This window comes from Emydura macquarii, unplaced genomic scaffold (genome assembly GCF_026122565.2).
Source record: "Emydura macquarii macquarii isolate MOO-44397 ecotype Brisbane River unplaced genomic scaffold, CSIRO-AGI_Emac_v2 contig_3390, whole genome shotgun sequence".
Lineage (NCBI taxonomy): Eukaryota > Metazoa > Chordata > Testudines > Chelidae > Emydura > Emydura macquarii.
Window position 1 is genome coordinate 7,180,881 of NW_027133527.1, and position 16,281 is coordinate 7,197,161.

At 45.6% G+C, this 16,281-nt stretch overlaps 1 protein-coding gene across 2 annotated transcripts; it reads right to left on the bottom strand.

The window, feature by feature from the left end:
* Window positions 1-1,178: 1,178 nt before the first annotated feature.
* On the bottom strand, window positions 1,179-16,274 carry PALB2 (partner and localizer of BRCA2). 2 transcript variants are annotated; one of them, XM_067534222.1, is made up of 13 exons: window positions 15,937-16,274; window positions 13,006-13,065; window positions 12,716-12,815; window positions 9,983-11,872; window positions 8,297-9,069; window positions 7,540-7,623; window positions 6,039-6,200; window positions 5,390-5,475; window positions 4,564-4,725; window positions 4,241-4,354; window positions 3,738-3,825; window positions 2,679-2,827; window positions 1,179-1,768 (listed from the first exon to the last, which is right to left on the bottom strand). In XM_067534222.1, exons 1-13 carry the CDS (start codon window positions 15,994-15,996, stop codon window positions 1,537-1,539), a joined length of 3,960 nt encoding a protein of 1,319 aa, XP_067390323.1. In that variant the 5' UTR covers window positions 15,997-16,274; the 3' UTR covers window positions 1,179-1,536. The 2 variants fall into 2 exon arrangements, with proteins under 2 accessions (XP_067390323.1, XP_067390322.1); XM_067534221.1 differs by having other exon boundaries at window positions 4,241-4,357; window positions 15,937-16,272.
* Between the last annotated feature and the right edge of the window lie 7 nt (window positions 16,275-16,281).

A 16,281-nucleotide genomic window follows, 5' to 3' on the forward strand; every position in this document is an offset into this window, starting at 1 on the left:
GGCTGAAACTAGGCAGCCCCACACCTGTCTCATCTGTAGGCAGCCTCGGAGAACGCGTGCTGGCTTGGGCCCTTCCCAAAACAGCCAAGGCCGTGCTACCGAATCAGAGTTAGCCCAGAGAGGCCAGTCACTGGAATCAGTCACTCTTCAAAGACTATTGATTGTATTACCATTATGGCCTTCCTAGTCGTATTGCTGGCTCAATGGGGGAACTAAAGGTTGTTTCCTGGAGGAACTAAAGACACTGGGGGAGGAAGGGTAGTTAATGCAAATTCCCAATGTCAAAACAATGCAGGTAGCATAGTTTGCCCCGCAGGGAAATAGCACAGACTGGTCTGACCTAGTTCAAGAGACAAAGGACTGAAAACCATAAAATATCAGTCTTGACCTGGGAAGGGCTCGCCCACTCTCCAAGACGAGAGACTGTGACAGGAAACAGGCTCTGTGGGAGGACCTGAGGTCTCCCGCTGGAAGATGGGTGACCATCTGGTACACCAGTGGTGTGTATACACAATATATTACTTTTAAGATTGGTTCTTAAAATGCTCTTGAATGCTTTTGTTCTGAATAAATAGTAGTTTGCTTTGAGGGCTGTCTGGTCACTGAGTAACACAAAGCAGGGGACTGCAGGAGCTGAGCTGAAGTCAGACCTGCCAAGAGGATCAATGAATCAGAGAAGTCTGGAGGGAGTGAATCACAGCATTCCACTCTGAGAATGGTAGTGGCTACAGGCCTATGATCTAGGTGGGATGCCCTCCAGGAGGCCATGAGGGGGGGGTCAGAGGTGCAGGTAACTCAGGAACTGAGACACCTGGAGGGGTTCTGGATTACCACAAAAGGGCTCATTAGTGCCAGTTGTGATGTGGACACCTGCCCAATGGAGACTGCACTGAGACACCAACTCATGTCGTTGCTAGTGGTAGTGAGAAAGCCATCACCAAAATCTGAGCTGCAGATAAGCCAATGAGTGAGAATCGAAAGACTATTCCCACCCCCTAAGGGCAGCAGGATGGAGATGTTTTTTCATAGTGGCTTGACTGGACTATGGCTGGGTGGCAGAGGTTCTCCCTCTGGTGCTAGTTATGTTTAGATCACGGAATACATCACTGTCCACAATTGCTGAAATAAAATTTTTCACTAATGAAATCAGTGACACAAATTGACACAGATGCAAGGCAGAGATTACAAAAATAAAGTTTAATAGCATTTTACATCTAGATAATCTACTGAAAACGCTTTCACAATGAAATGTACAAACCCCTGTATGCAAACAGGTAGATCTAGCCATTGGCTTCACAGATCTAGCAAACATTCTTGTTTTGTCAAGATACATTCAAAGTCAGCCAGGTTGGCCAGCAAGGTCTCACAGACCTTGTGAACCTGACTTAAAGTGAAAAAACCTCAGTTTATTTTGGGGAAAAGTGAACAGATGACAGAGGTCTCTCTCATCAGCACAAAACCCTATCCTGCTCAATTTACTTTAGATTATCAGTGCAAACTCTTCTGTTGGCTTTCAAAATCCCTGATAATACCCATTTACTTCCCTATTGCCTTGGTTTGGGAATAATGGTACACATACACACTTCCGTCTTTCTGTCCAGCCAGCAGACAGGAGTCTGTGACTGACCACCTGACCAAAGACCAATTCCCATCAGTTTTTGGTGGAAGCAGAGCAGTACACTGCCCTAGAAATAAGTCCCACACTGCGATGGTTCCAGATGTTAGCACAGCTGCTGCAGAGGCATCCTTCACTTCGCCTTCCAGGTACCTAGCAGATACAGGTACATGCACAGAACAGTTAGTGCTCTGCAGAGTTTCTTCACACAAAACGACATTACACAATGACATTACACAAGTTTTATTTCCGATTTGTTGAGTGTAAAAGAAATAGAAGTCTTCCACATGGAAAAGCCTCTTAAGGAGAAAGAAACCTATTAGAGTGTATGCTAACTGCAGGAAACTAAAATATATTGAAGTTTTAAGTAGTCTTCATTGCATTTGACCAGGAGAAGTAGGAGACAATTGTTAAGCATTACCACATTCTAAGGCCTCAATTTGCAAACATGCACACATCTGTGTACCTTTTCTTATGCAAATAACTGTTTGGCGGATTGGAGACTAGATGTCTTAGTCTCCAGATTTACCATCTTGGAAAGACAGCAGGTCACCTAGCTACAAACCACAATCTAATAATTAACAAACGTACTAACATCTAGACATAAGACCCTGAAACAGTTTTAAGCCTCTACAGTGTTAATTTGCCTACATTTTCCCAGGGATTTGCCTGTGGATTCAGAAATTACAGCTTCAGTTAATGAATCTCTCCTTCCATAAACAGTTTGTGAAAGTAAATAAAGCATGAAGTCTGCAAGGGAGCAATTCCCTGGCTTGAACACAGAGCTCCCTGGTGCAGGACACAGGGAGCTCAGAGGTCAGTTCACAGACATGTGCAGGAAGCAGGCAGGATATGGGCAACACCCTCACCCTGATCTCCTGTACATACAAAGGCTAAAAGGACTTATCACAACCTCACTATCATCAGCGAGATGACAAATGGCCCCTCACACTTTGCCAGCTTCCTAGCTCTCCCACAGACCCCTTTTATCATTTAATGATTCCAGGTTTCTGCTTAAAAAATAGTTTAAGAAATAAATGTGCATGATTCCTGGAGTACTTACCTTCCACTGTGTCCAGGGGGCAGGGAAAAGAACATTACCCCAGTGCTTCTGGCTGTCTTGGGATTAAACACTCTCATCCAGAATGCAGGGTTTCCACACAACTCATTCTCTTTGGCATGTGGGTGACTTAAAACAACAAACAGGAAGCCCTGATTTACAAAGGAAAAAGATGTCACTAGAGTGACTGTTAAGAGAAAAACAAAAACAAGCTGATTTTTCCCAATCAATCATTGGTAAATTCTCTCCTGTTATCAGAACCCCGTGCCAGTTGATGCTTTAAGCAGTAAAAACTTTCCTCTCCTGATATTTATCAAATTACATAGAAACAAAAGCAGAAGCTGCTGAGAAGCTGGTTGATTCGGATTTATTTGGTGCAGTTCAGTGACACAATGAATTTATGCACTTATTTTTCAGCTCAAAAGAGCTAGCCTCAAATCAGGATTAACACACACCGAAAAGGAGTTTGTTCCTCTCAGTCGAATTCTTAGTCATTCATTCACATAACAAAACGACTGCACTGGGAGAGAGATCTTGACGAACCCCACACTGGTCTGGCTCAAGCCACTGCTATTAATCCAAACATTCATGAGCACTAAATATACACATCCACAGGATTAAATGTTCATTGAAATGCACCCTGGTCAGGAATCCTAAGAATCCAAGTGGGCAGAGCATCCAGGAATCATGGTAGATGTACTAATGAATTGGAAGAGCCATCAGAATTAGAACCAAGACCTTGCACAAAAATGTGTTTAGATCAAGTTCTGAGTGTTTGGTGTGTGCAATTACTGAATAATTATAAAGAAAATTCTCCTACTGCGGTGTGTTACTCTTTTGCTTACAAATATATCTGTGAAAAGGCCAAGAAATTGAGAAAAGTGATTCAACTTCTTTCTCACAAGCCAACTCCTTTTTCCTTTAATTTTCTTAGTGGACCTGAACACAACAGGTCCTTAAATCTGGGAGCCTCTTTTAGGCAACCACACCTTTGAACCCCAGCCACAGGCACTCACGGTGCAGTAACTGCACAAATAGAATGACACTGTTTCCCATACATACAGAGTCAGAATAGGCTCGATGGCAGATTGAGGCAGGGTAGGAATAACCAACGTGCATCTTTTTCAGAATCTGGCCAGTTTTCACGTTCCTGCAGAAAATGGAAACAAATCATCTGACTGTTTTATAGTCCAGCGAGCAAGGCACTATCCAAACAAATGACCACTCCAAAAAGGTGGTAGACAAAGGGTGAGGGAAAAGGATACAACATACAAGTGCTGTGAGCAGCAACAGGATGGCAGCACCACTCATTAGCTATACGTTTATCTAGATTTATAAGAACAAATCAGAAAAAAGTTCTCTTCCAGGATCTAGGGCCCCTTGACAGTGATTCAAAATAATTAACAGTTTAAGGACAAACAAGCAGCAAACTCCACCACCTACCATCTGTTAACTAGCTATTATAGTCAAAATCACCACACACCCTACCCACCCACCACATCATCCCACAACCCACAGTCCCTGCCCAAAAACCCCGGTGACAGTGTAATCTCAGATGTATTTACCAAACAACAAGGGTGTTCACTGCAGTGGTGCCAACCAAAGCGTCTCTAATCCCTTCTACCTCAGCAAAAGCCAGAACGGTTTCTTCTGGGGGCATCAAAGTCTGCCGCTCGTTGCTTCTGGGGAGCACACGTACAAAACCAGCAGATGGAAAAAACCCCTCAGAATGTAATACACAAGAGAATGGCTCCCGTGCAGCAATACTGCTGTGGAGTATTGCATAGGACTGCGTGCTATCCCCTCAGCACCAGCCTGGCCCCTGTGACACCTCCTGAGGGGTCTCCCACCCCAGTGCTGAGCACACCACAAAAATCAGACTGCTTACCTTCCCGCCACGGAAATGGAGATGATCTCAATTTGCTGGTCTTGAAGTGTCCCACTACTACTGACCAGCCTTCTGTCTGTCAGCCCAAGAACAGCTTTTATGTTCCCAGTTTTCACTAGTGATTGCTTTAAGGAGCCATCTTCAGAAGAACAAAGCAAGAACCTAAACCAAATTGGAACAGAAAGCTACATCATAATGAAGGAGGAGGAAACGGAACCCAAATCTGGTCTTTTGTAGTGCACAGGAATGACTGTTTCTAAGCTGCCACACCTGCGCCAATGGGAGGAAATGAGGAGTAAAAGAATCCTTGTAGAGAGTTGATTTTACTCAGATATTTTCAAAAATGCTTTAATACTTGCAAGATCACTTAAAATCAGTGGGTCCCAAACTTTTTTGCTCTGCGCTCCCCCTTACAAGGTCCACGCCAACCGCAGACGCTGGAGCTGTGGTCGGGGCAGGGGCCGGATGAGGAGAGGCGGCTGGGGGCAGGAGCGGGGCCTGGGCCCAGAACCGCAGCTGGGAGCTGGGGGCCAAGGCCAGGGGCAGAGCAGGGCTGGGTGGTGCTCCCTCCCCATCCCTTGTGAGGGTTGGCCCGGGCCCTGCTGGGTCTCCCCCACCCCCGTACGTTCTTCTGTGCCTCCCTGGGGGGGGCACGCCCCAAAATTTGGGTACCACTGCTTAAAACTGACAGAGCAGCAAGAGACTACTTCAGCCTCTGGGCAAGAGTAAGAGATCAAGTAACACAAAATTATCTGCAGTGCAGCTGGAGAAATCCGGTTGGACATCCTCAGTATGCAATAAAAAGCACACCCCCAGACTCACTCACCTTAATTCTCCAATCTCCAGATCTCCCAAGGCAACACACACAAGATTACAGACATCTGGCAAGGAAACAATTTGTATTACGGGAATCTAAGAAGGCAGAGGACAGGGATTTAGTTAGGGTACCCACAGCTCCTTCTCAGTTTGACTTTCTCCCCATTATCTAGAAAAGACTGCATCGTTTGCAGGAGAACGACTCATTTTCTGACTCTTCAAAAAAAGCAGAGTTAGATGCAGCAGAGAATCAACTATCAACTGTGCCCTTAACCTAAACAAAGAGACAATGACCTCGGTGAAGATAAGAGAGACATCAAAAAAAGTGGAGGCGTTTAAAGATGAAAGGGGATGCCAAGAAGTCATGCTGCTGAACAAGCAACAGCCAGTATGTGGAGATCGATAGAACTGTAAAGAACCAAAATTGAATATGAAATTGAATTGTTCCAAATATTGGGTCACACACTTAGCTGGTGCAAATCCTGCTGCCTGGTTGACTTTAATGGAACTACAGCAACATGTGCCAGCTAAGGATCTGGCTCACTCTGTGTAAGAAAATGTACGTTCTCCTTTGTGAGCCTGCAGGCTGTGTGTTTTGGGAAGTGGCCCAGTATAAGTAGAAAACTGCCCCAAAGTGAAGAAAATTCTGCGTACTCTACCTCTGTGAAGTGCCAAGTATACATCTTTCTCCACTGGCTGGAAGCCAGAGGTTTCCACAGGGAAATGGAAGTCTCACAAGCAGTTACGATACACAGCTCTGCACAGCCAGCTGATTCCCACCACACCGTGCTCACATCCACGGCACAAGAACTTGAGGGGTCCTGTTCAAAACACAATGCTGACGTTATTCCAACAAGGGCAGCTGTTCAGCCTGGAGATTCAGGTTGACTCTTTGCAGGAAAATCACTTCTAGGGCCTGTGTGATGAAGGTTTGGAGTTGGGGGTCAGTGCCCCAGATCTTTACTTTGGAGTCCAGGCTCCCACTAACAGTTAAGCCATAAGGAAAAGGAGTTTCGTGGGTTTCCTCCCACAAGTAAGGGATGTCTATCCCTCCACACAACAGGGAGTCTGCAAAGGTGGGGCCAAGAGCTGAGCCACAAGGGGTATCAAGACCGAGGTGCAGTAGCCAAGCCGTGTGATGAAGCCCCACACAGCACCTGCTTGGACTCAGTGCTGCTTTCTGCCTCATTCTGACAGGTGGGAGGGAAGAGGCTACAGAGAACAGATCACTTAGGATCACTGTAGACAGGGCTTAATTTTAAACAGGCAGCAGCATTTTTCTTTGTCCTTGTAAAGAAACGTTTGGGTCCAACTTTATTATTTTTGGCTGGCTGTGGAATCCTTGCAGGGTTTGGTTCTGAGGGTTAGAGATGACCCAACTTCTGCAAGTTCATTGCAGCTTTAGAGTTCAATAGACTTTCCCACAGCTGTTACTCCCCTGCCCACCACCTGTTCTCTACCTCCACCAGACATAAAGGGTGAGGGGGACAGTGATGAGAGATCAGCATGGCAGGGAGATCTGCTGGCTCCACTGTGCCAACAACCCCAGCCCATGTTTGCCTCAGTTGTGGTACACAAATGCATCACACCCCAGGCTCAGCTCCAAACAGGAGTGAATGTCAGTGTGCTCTAGACCCTAGCAGCAATGACCCAGTAAGGAGCAACCCTAAGCTTTTGTTTTGTTTTTCTGGAGGAGGAGGGGGAGAGGGAATGGGTGGGGAGGAGAGGAGGACAGGAGAACAATGAAGCACTGCCGCCAGCCAGTCTGCAACACTTGGGGAAGCAGCAGAGAAGCCTGAATCAGGCAGCTACTTTACCTGAGGCTGAACAGCAGTGTCTGGTTCTGGCTGTTGATACATTTGCCATCGTTGAGACACTTCAGCGTTTGGAATTGTGTGCGCGTTTGCTCTTCAGTTAAACACAGATACGCTGGAGTCTGACAAGCTCTTTAGCTGCTTTTTGTGAAGGATGAAGAGGGGACTGACTGATTATGGGCAGACTATTTTTTTCAGCTGGCCTATTTTGTTTTGCAGTGTTTATATTCATTTTATTGGGCTTTTATTTAGACGTCAGGTAAATGCATTTTAAAAGTCTCAGTAAATAAATACTTTTTATTTAAAAACTCCACTTGTGGATGGAACTCAAAATAACATCCCCAACCTTTAGCTTTGAGGCCAGGTGCAAGCTCCCGTCTCTCAGATTCTCACTTGGTGCCACAGCCAACTGCTTTGCTGTCATTTTGTTCTGTACGAACAAAAAGCATGGACCGATTATAAACAGTTTTAAAAAATGATGCCTGGCAAGTACCAGCGTATGCACAAAAGAGCGAACTCACGCTATGTCAGATTGCTGGACCGCAGCTTTCAGAACAACTCTTTTGTACTAGTACATTTTGGAAAACAGGAGGACTCAGAGATCATCTCCCCACCTCCAAACCTCCCACAACGAACCCCAGCCCTTGACCACCCTTCACAAATAGCACCCATGCAGAGTTTTGTAGCACTGGGTTTTGTTGATCAACACTCTGGGAATAGTTACTCCTTCCTTCTCTGTTTTGTACTTTCTCCGCTCCCATCTGTTCCATTGACTATTTGGTTCTCTAGTGCTGTCCTTAGAGTTCCAGCGGAGAGCCTTCCCAAAGGCAGATCAGCTTTGACCAGGTGCCTAAAACACATTCTGCTCACTGGCACATTTCGAATTTATCTCCCATAACTAGCAGCAAAGCCCACAGTTCAAGTTTAAACAAGTAGGATGGCCTGGACAAACTCAAACATTTACAAACCGGCAGCTAAGGGAAACCGCTGCCTCCGGCGGCATGCACAGCTAGCATGCAGGAACCTGAACGGATTTTGGGAAAGCTGGCTCACAATTAGAATCACTACCCCAGTGATCCCTGCCTGGGAGGCTCTGCTTTTACCTCTGCACTGCAGCACTCCTTGGAACCGCTCCCTGGGTGCTGATATTCCTTAAGGGTGACAGCTTCGTCAGGCCTACAGTCACACCCTGCTCTGCAGCTATCTGAGCGCAAAACACCTGTGGAATCATAGCACGCCCTCCTCTCCATGACAAGACTGGCTGGTTCTCTGAAGAAATTAGTCTCCACTTGCCATGGAAGTACAGAAAGTGTGTCAGCTAAAGCCTCACTGTGAACCCCTGACAGGATTGCTGGGCTTGCACCCAGGACAGGGAAAGGAGGCGTGGGAATCTGTGATTCAGGCTGGTTGGTTGCGCTAGCTGAGACAATACTCGACGGAGTTAGCAGCAATTCCCTTGGAGAAAGCCCCTTCTCGTGCAACTGCCCTTTTAAGTGAGGCAGTTTAGGTGACACAGTCTTTGGAGGAGAAATAAAGCTCGTTTCTAGACTCTTCCCTTCTGTATTCATTTGTTTAAGTCTTGTCTCCCCTAAGGCCAAACTGTCTCCAGCACTCTGGAGCCAGTGTTCAGACGCTGAAGGAACAAAGGGCTCCAACTCTTTCACCGTGCAGGACTGTAGTTTCTCAAATTTAAGGAGCCCAAACTCCTCATCAGGTAAATGAAAGTCTTTGATGTCCATCTTAGAGGGTAGCCACTTGAGACTGAGCATCTCATTCTGGAAGTGAAAGGGAGGGTCAAAGGACACAGAATCCAGACCAATCTGGCCTCGTGGAGCTGGATCATCCAAGTCCATCTGTTGACTGCGCCCTCTTCGACCTAGAAATAGGAAAACAGGACAGTACAGAACTGAGAATTTAGACGAGAGACTTTCACATAATTGCACAAATACCCAGCAAACACACAACTCTCTTCTCTCCTGCACTTCTTGGGTAAAGTCACTCTGCTTTCAGACTCTAGCTAGACACCAGCAGCAGAGGCTACTAGAATTGACTGCATCTCTAGCTGTTCAGTTAAAAATGCTTCTCTCCCCTCCCCCCGCAATGATTTTTGTTTCCAGACTTTTGATTGTAAGCTCTTAGGGGCAAGGACTATCTTTATCTCTCTCTTAGACAGTGCCTCGCACTCCGTCGGCATTTAAGCACTACTGTTGCCTGGATAGTATCCTCAGAAACTAAGATCAGGATGTGTCTGTGCAAATCTCATCCTTGCCTGCACGCACTGAGTATTTTACGTGTGTAATTCATGCACACTTTGCACATAGACTTTTAAAAATATGGGCCCAAGTATTTTCCACATAGCTCCCCAATGCCTCACATCCAGTCATTCCTTCTTATCTGTTTCACAACAGTGATCAACTAAGGCTGAGCATGGGAGGAGAAGCTTCAGGATCACAGAAAGCCCAGAAAATGAGCTTTTGAGATATTTGTTAGAAAATCTCCCTTCAGTTTTTCTGAATATAAAATATGGAAAACAAGAGAGCCCATGTCTACGGGAGGATTTAGCACAAAAAGGTACTTTAGAAACATAACACCACTTCCACCAGCAAAAAGACGGGACGTCTATGTAGCTAAAAAGCAGGAAGATGAGTTTAAGAAAAATGAAAAAAAAGTTGGGCTAAGGACATACAGGAGCAGGGTACTAGCCCTGTATGTCCTTCCCTCTCCCTTGCATTTAAGTTCTAACTTTAGGGAGCTCTTTGATTTTTCCAAGCAACAATTCAGTCAGGTACCTTTAGATCCTTGTCTCACTTTACATTTCACAGAGGAACTGGAGGGATCGCACTGAGGTAGAGATTCTTTAACCATTGGCAGCTGCTCAGCCCTGCAGGCTTTCTGCTGATACTGATTTTTAATGTGTTCCATTGGCTGTTTATCAGCCGGACACACGTTTACACTGGCTTCCAGACCTTGTGTGTGGCTGGGGAAAGCTTCATCCCATGGTTTTAAGAAATTATTTCCTTGGAGTGGACTTTTAATATATTCTAATGAAGGCTGATGCCATTTGTTGAATGTTTGGCTTCCATCAGGAAGATCAGCTTCAGCTGGCCATAGAACATCAGTCATTTCTGCCTCTATAGTCTCATCAGTTGCAGTGACGAGCATCTTTGTTTTGCCTATAGGCGACTTCTCAGGGTCACCCTCACAGTTTTCCTTTTCACTTGACAAGTGAGGACTGTTTTCCTTTGGCTCTGTGAGATCTGACCTCTCAGGACATGCTTGAGACATGTTGCGTGCAGGTCTGCACTCAGAACTCCGTCTGCCCTTTCCTCTCCTCCAGGATCTTCCCTTAGCTCGTTTTGTACTAATAATGCTGTTCTGAGAAAGTGACCCGTTGGAAGTGCTGCTCTCGTCCGATGGAGGGAGGGATTTCTGAGAACTTGAACTCACTGGGTCACTCTCCGCACCTAGAAAAGGGTATGGCGTGCCCCTTAATTGCACATTACTTCTGGCTGTTTCTTGGGAGAGTTGATCTGGATTTGAATTGATCTGCTTACATTTACTTCGCAGCCCTTTCCTGCTCCTGCCCAACTGGCTGAGAATGACAGCTTCCAGGTCTACCTTCCTCTGGCAATTAGACATGCGCCGAGTTGTCCTAACATAATATTCTACAGGAAAGAGAAGTCCTTCAACCATTGTGCAAGTGCTTAGTGCACTTTCTGCTGCAGGAGGAGTCTTCTCTAGGACAGGAGACCTTGCTTCAGTCTGAGTCTCTTGATTCCCCAAAGGTTCTTCTACATTATCCAGAATAGAGACAGTGTTCAGAGGACACAAGCAACTGGTCTCGTTGTGGCTTCTTTCTTTATGGGTTCTGCTTTCACTAGTGCTAGGGTTGCTTCTGCCTGCCAGGGATGGTTGATTATCTGCAGTTAAATCCAAGGTCCTACACAACTCTTCCCGACCCATACACTCATTTTCTATTTGGTTTTCTACACAGGCTGGTTCTTTTTCTGTAGCCTCAAAGTTTTCAAGTGAAACAGGCACATCATTCACTGAACACTGGGGTGTTGGCTCACAGCTATCACAGATGTCCTCAGCAAATGGAGACACAGGCTGCTGAACATTATTGCCACCCATCAACATGTATGAAAGTGGTCTGGGGACTCTCAGAAAAACATTTTCTTTGGGTACGTCCTGCAAATCTCCTAACTGTGGATCTAGAGGCGTCAAACATTTTTCTTCCCTCACAGTGATCTGCCTGGGGGTCCTTTGAATGCTATTCTTGGAGTCTGAGATGTTGTTCCTTCCCTTGAATATTGGTGACCCAGGCTCCTCCGTACTGGCCATTTGATTTTCCAGTCTTTCACCAGCACTGCTTGGTGGCACGTCACAAGCTGATTCTCTCCCCTCTGAGACTGAAGTCATTTTACTCCTTGGTAGCTGGTTTTGGTTCTCCTCAATAACTGACCTAACAAGGCCAGAGAGGACGTTTTCTTGGCCACCATTTGTGCCTTCTGCACATGAACTTTCCTGCAAGTTAACTTCGTTGTTGAAGAATTCAGGCTCAAGTTTAAACGTGACAGACATTTTTTTCTCAGCGTCTGAGTGAGAACAGGTATTGGTCTGTAACCTACATGTTTCAGGTTTATCATCACCACTGGGAGACTGTTTATCCATCAATTCTGTGGAAACAGATGCAATTTGTGAAGAGCATTCCCCCAGAAGAGTTCCACTAAGACAGGATGCAACAAAGCAGAACAAGATACGTTTTTAGCAAAAGTGGCAAACTAAACTAAATTTCTGTAAAAATCAATCCACTGATATTTTATATTTCAGCCAAGAAAATAAAGCAGACACGCCAAACAATACCAGATGGATATGTACTTAATAAGAAAGTGCTGCTTCTAAGAGCTAGGTGGTACAATGTGTTAATCTACTGGTCTTTCATCTCTGAAGACCTTTCTTGTGCCTGAAAAGGAACTGAGATGGACAGTTTCATCCTTGTCACTATCAGGCATGCACAAGCTTACCAACACAAAAGGCAGACACTGCCCAGCACTAGAACAGGGGGGCTAAAACCAGGATCAAGAAGCACTGGCAAATGGGGGTAGGACTTTAATGGGGGATGCTACTGTGGGTCATGATTTGGGAGCACTGTCAGAGCCACATAATGTGTGCAAAGGGGTAAGGCAACAATTGAAGAAAAGGGGACAATTCAAGTCAGAATTTTCAGGAGTGTTAGCAGCACTGGGAAGCACCCTCGGACTCTAATATCGGGTTGTGCCATGGGTCAGGACTGATGTGCATAGCCAGAAGTAGATGGTAAGTCAGAGCTGGCACCTCAGTCTTGATCTGCAGCACACACTATACTATATTATACAATTATACCACCACACTAAACTGTAGTTCAACGGGAAACTTCAGAGGAACTGGATTCAGGAGGGATCATACAGCTCTAGTCAGAAGGACGAAAGGTTAAAGAAGGAAATAATCACGTTTCAACGGGCTAGATTTTGAACTGTTACCTGTAGTGTTCTTCTCAGTCTCCTCTTGCCTAAGCAATCGATTTTGTTCTGCAACTGTTTTCTTAACATAATTTTGAACTCTCTCAGCTCTTTGTGCACGCTGTTAAAACAACAATAAACCAATGACTCTGCATTTTTTATTTTCTGCACGGTTTTATTTTTTTAGGAATAAACTTCACCTCCCAAAAATCTCAGCAACACGTCATTTCCCTTTCACCAAATTTATCATTCACAAACACAAGAGTCAGGCAGACCTAATAACTCAGGGTTAGACAACGGTGTTAACTTACCTGTAACCTGTTGAATGTTTTGCTGTATTCTCTCTTCAAGAAGGCTAACTTTTCTTTCAGCTAGAAAACAAAGATGACAACACATCACAGACATTACATGATGCCAGCAGTAAATGAAAACCAAAACAAGGCCTATAATTGTGCAGGCATATTTTAAACCTAGAGAATTCATACACTCATAAAAAAACAAGCATCCTGAGAAACACTAAGGCTTCATTGCTCAAGAGCAGTGCTTAGTTCTCAGGTCTGTCCAAATCTTATTCCACTGCTCTGACCATATCAGACCACCTTCAAAGCCTCCCCTTGCCTTCCATATCAAGCCCTATCTTTTTATCCTCATCTACAGGGCCCTATACAACACCATTTCTGTCTTTATACCTCCTTCCTCCACACCCCATCTCATATGAAAACTTTGCTGCTTCTTCTTGCCTTCATGTCTTTTTCATGCCACACCTTCTGCTTGGCACTCCCTCCTATTCTGACTGCCAAATGGCATCCTTCTCTGTTAAAATACCCTTTTACAAGAGACTGCTTCTGTAAGTCTTTCAGCAATATGCCATTGTATAGTAGCTCCACAATTGAGATCTAAATTATTCCATTATATGGCTGATCTTTATATATCCAACTACTCAACTTTACCAGAATTAACAAATCCATCGGAAAATTGCCCTGCAAGATCCATTCGAAGCTTGGGGAGGACTGATTGAGGTATTCACAAGATAAAGGAGATCCAAAAATCAGGTGGGCCAACTTCTTGACATATTTCCTAATAATATTTTACTCCTTCACAACTCAAACCCGACTTGAGCTATAAGTGCCAAATTTAATCTGTTGAGCTGGCCTCCTTCAGAAGGATGGAAGATGTCTTAATTATCAAAGGGGAGGACCTGCTTAGTTCCAATGCCCACACAATACAAAGGCTTGGGCTCCACAATAGCTTTCAAACTCTGGACCACCCAGAACGGCAGCCTTTGAAACTCTCTCAAATAGTTGCAAGCATCCTGAGGCTCATGTCAGAACTACCACATCATGTGCTGCTGAGGATGTCCTTAGTCCAGACTACAAGCAAATTTCACACAACTATTTCCCCAGGTTAAGCCATGATTCTGTTGTGCTTTGCTTCATTCATTCACCGAAAACCACCACATCAGTAGTTCATAGATGTCCAGAATGATCCACAGACCCTTTAGAAACCTATAATAGATATCAAAGCATCTCATGGTGCATGCAGTGTTGTTGTAGCCATGTCGTTCCCAGGATATCAGACAGACAAGGCAGGTGATCTCTGTGTAAGCTTCTCTCTCTCTTACCGACAGAAGTTGGACCGATAAAAGATATTACCTCCCACATCTTGTCTCTCTAGAAAAGGATCTCAGGCCTTTTTATAAAATCCATTTTAAAATTAAGGAAATCCAGACTGAAAAAAAATTGTAACCAGAAGTTAAGGTAGGAAATATGAATTACTTGTGGGGGGAAAAAAACCCTTAATAATGTAGTTTTCTCACAACAACACAAGTGGTAGAAAGTCTGGAGAGACAGAGTTACAGTTACACTTGAACAATCATTGAACTATACAATAATGCACAAATTAGGTCAACTAAATAACCTTAATTCTGCCCACAGTAAAGCCAGAAGGTAATCCCCTCCTCCAACAACACATATCTACATTGACTGTAAACCGACTAAATTACCTTGTGTTAATGGGCTAATTAGGTGCCACCATGGCATCTCAACTGACATGCACCTGTCCAAACATCACCACTAAAAACTACTCAGACCTTCCATAAGACTATATACAGTCCCTGGGAAGACACAGGCTATTACACCTCTTCATGGAACATGGCCACATTCAAAACAATCATATTGGACAAGTCTCCAACAATACAGTGGGTGCCAAACATAAGTGAAGCTTATTACAGATACCTTCCTCTACAGACATATTAAGGGCTGGAATCAAAGTTAGGTAGTTTACAGGGATGTAGGCCGGCATGGAATCATGATATATCTGCCATATATGTACAAAACTGAAGCCACGCACTCCAGCTCCATGACTCCATGGGCAAATATACACAGAACATATTTAAGATTTATTAAAGACCTCATCAAAATGTCTCTCTTACAAGTAACATGTATAGCTAGTACTAGGGACACAGGAAATGTTTTTTTACAGTATATTAGTTTTATTTATACATTTCTCTAGAGCTGACTGATCCTTTACCTCATTACCCTCATCTGTTAGCTGAGCACTTAGGCAGTGCACATCTGTAAATATGGCAGTCTCAGTATGCTGACAGTTATAGACATGTATACCTTTGAGGAACAGTGTGGGACAATTGCCACCAGCTTCAACCATGTCACGTGGCAGTTTTAGAATGGCTCAGCATTTCCGGGATAACTGTGCACTTTTTGAGCACCAGATTACCTTTTAGATGTTCTTTGGGCAGCGCCACAGTTATGGATTTTTGTGGGCCCTTAAATGCAGTTCCACGCTTTGCTAATGATTGGCTGTTTTCTCTTTAAATATAAAGGTTTTCCGGAACCACCAGCCTTTCTTATGCGTGTGTTTTCAGAAAAAGTAGCAACACTCCCTTACATGATTACTGATAGTTATTAACAAACCCCTTCAGCTTAGAAGAGCTGTTATATTGGCTGGAGAACAGACTGTCCATTTACAGGACGTACAGTGTTAACACCGGCCTTGGTGCCATCCCTGTTTGGACCATGCTGCCTGGGATTTACAGCCGGACCATGGGTCTGCCCAGGTGAGTGGGGCAAGCGGGCTTAGCCCATACGCCATAAGGTCCGGGGGGGGACCTGCGTCCTCCCCGACACCTGCACGGCGCCTGCGGGACGGGGCGCAGAGCGCACTCAGAAAGCCCGGGCCAGAGCCTTGCTGCTCACGGTCCCCCGCCACCGGATCGGCGCCTGCACCTTCTCCTTCTCCTGCCAGGTAAGCGCCTGTCCCACGGGGGGGTCCTCCATGGCGAGCATCTCCGGCACCCCGCAGGGCCCAGGCGGGCGGCAGCGGCAGCCCAGGGCGGGGGCACCAAGCGGCCCAGGCCGGGCTGGGTTGTGGGCAGGAGCCAGGGCGGCCCCGGGCACCCTCAGTCCGGGACGGGGTCAGCTCAGCGGCCTGCTGCCCAGGCCGGGCTCCCGCAGCCCGGCACCGCCCGAGGGGCTCGGACCCTGCGTGGGGCGCAAACGGGCCCCCAGGGCCAGACCCCCCGGGCCCTGCCGACCTGACACCCCCGCCCGCCCCCGGACTCGAGGCCACGG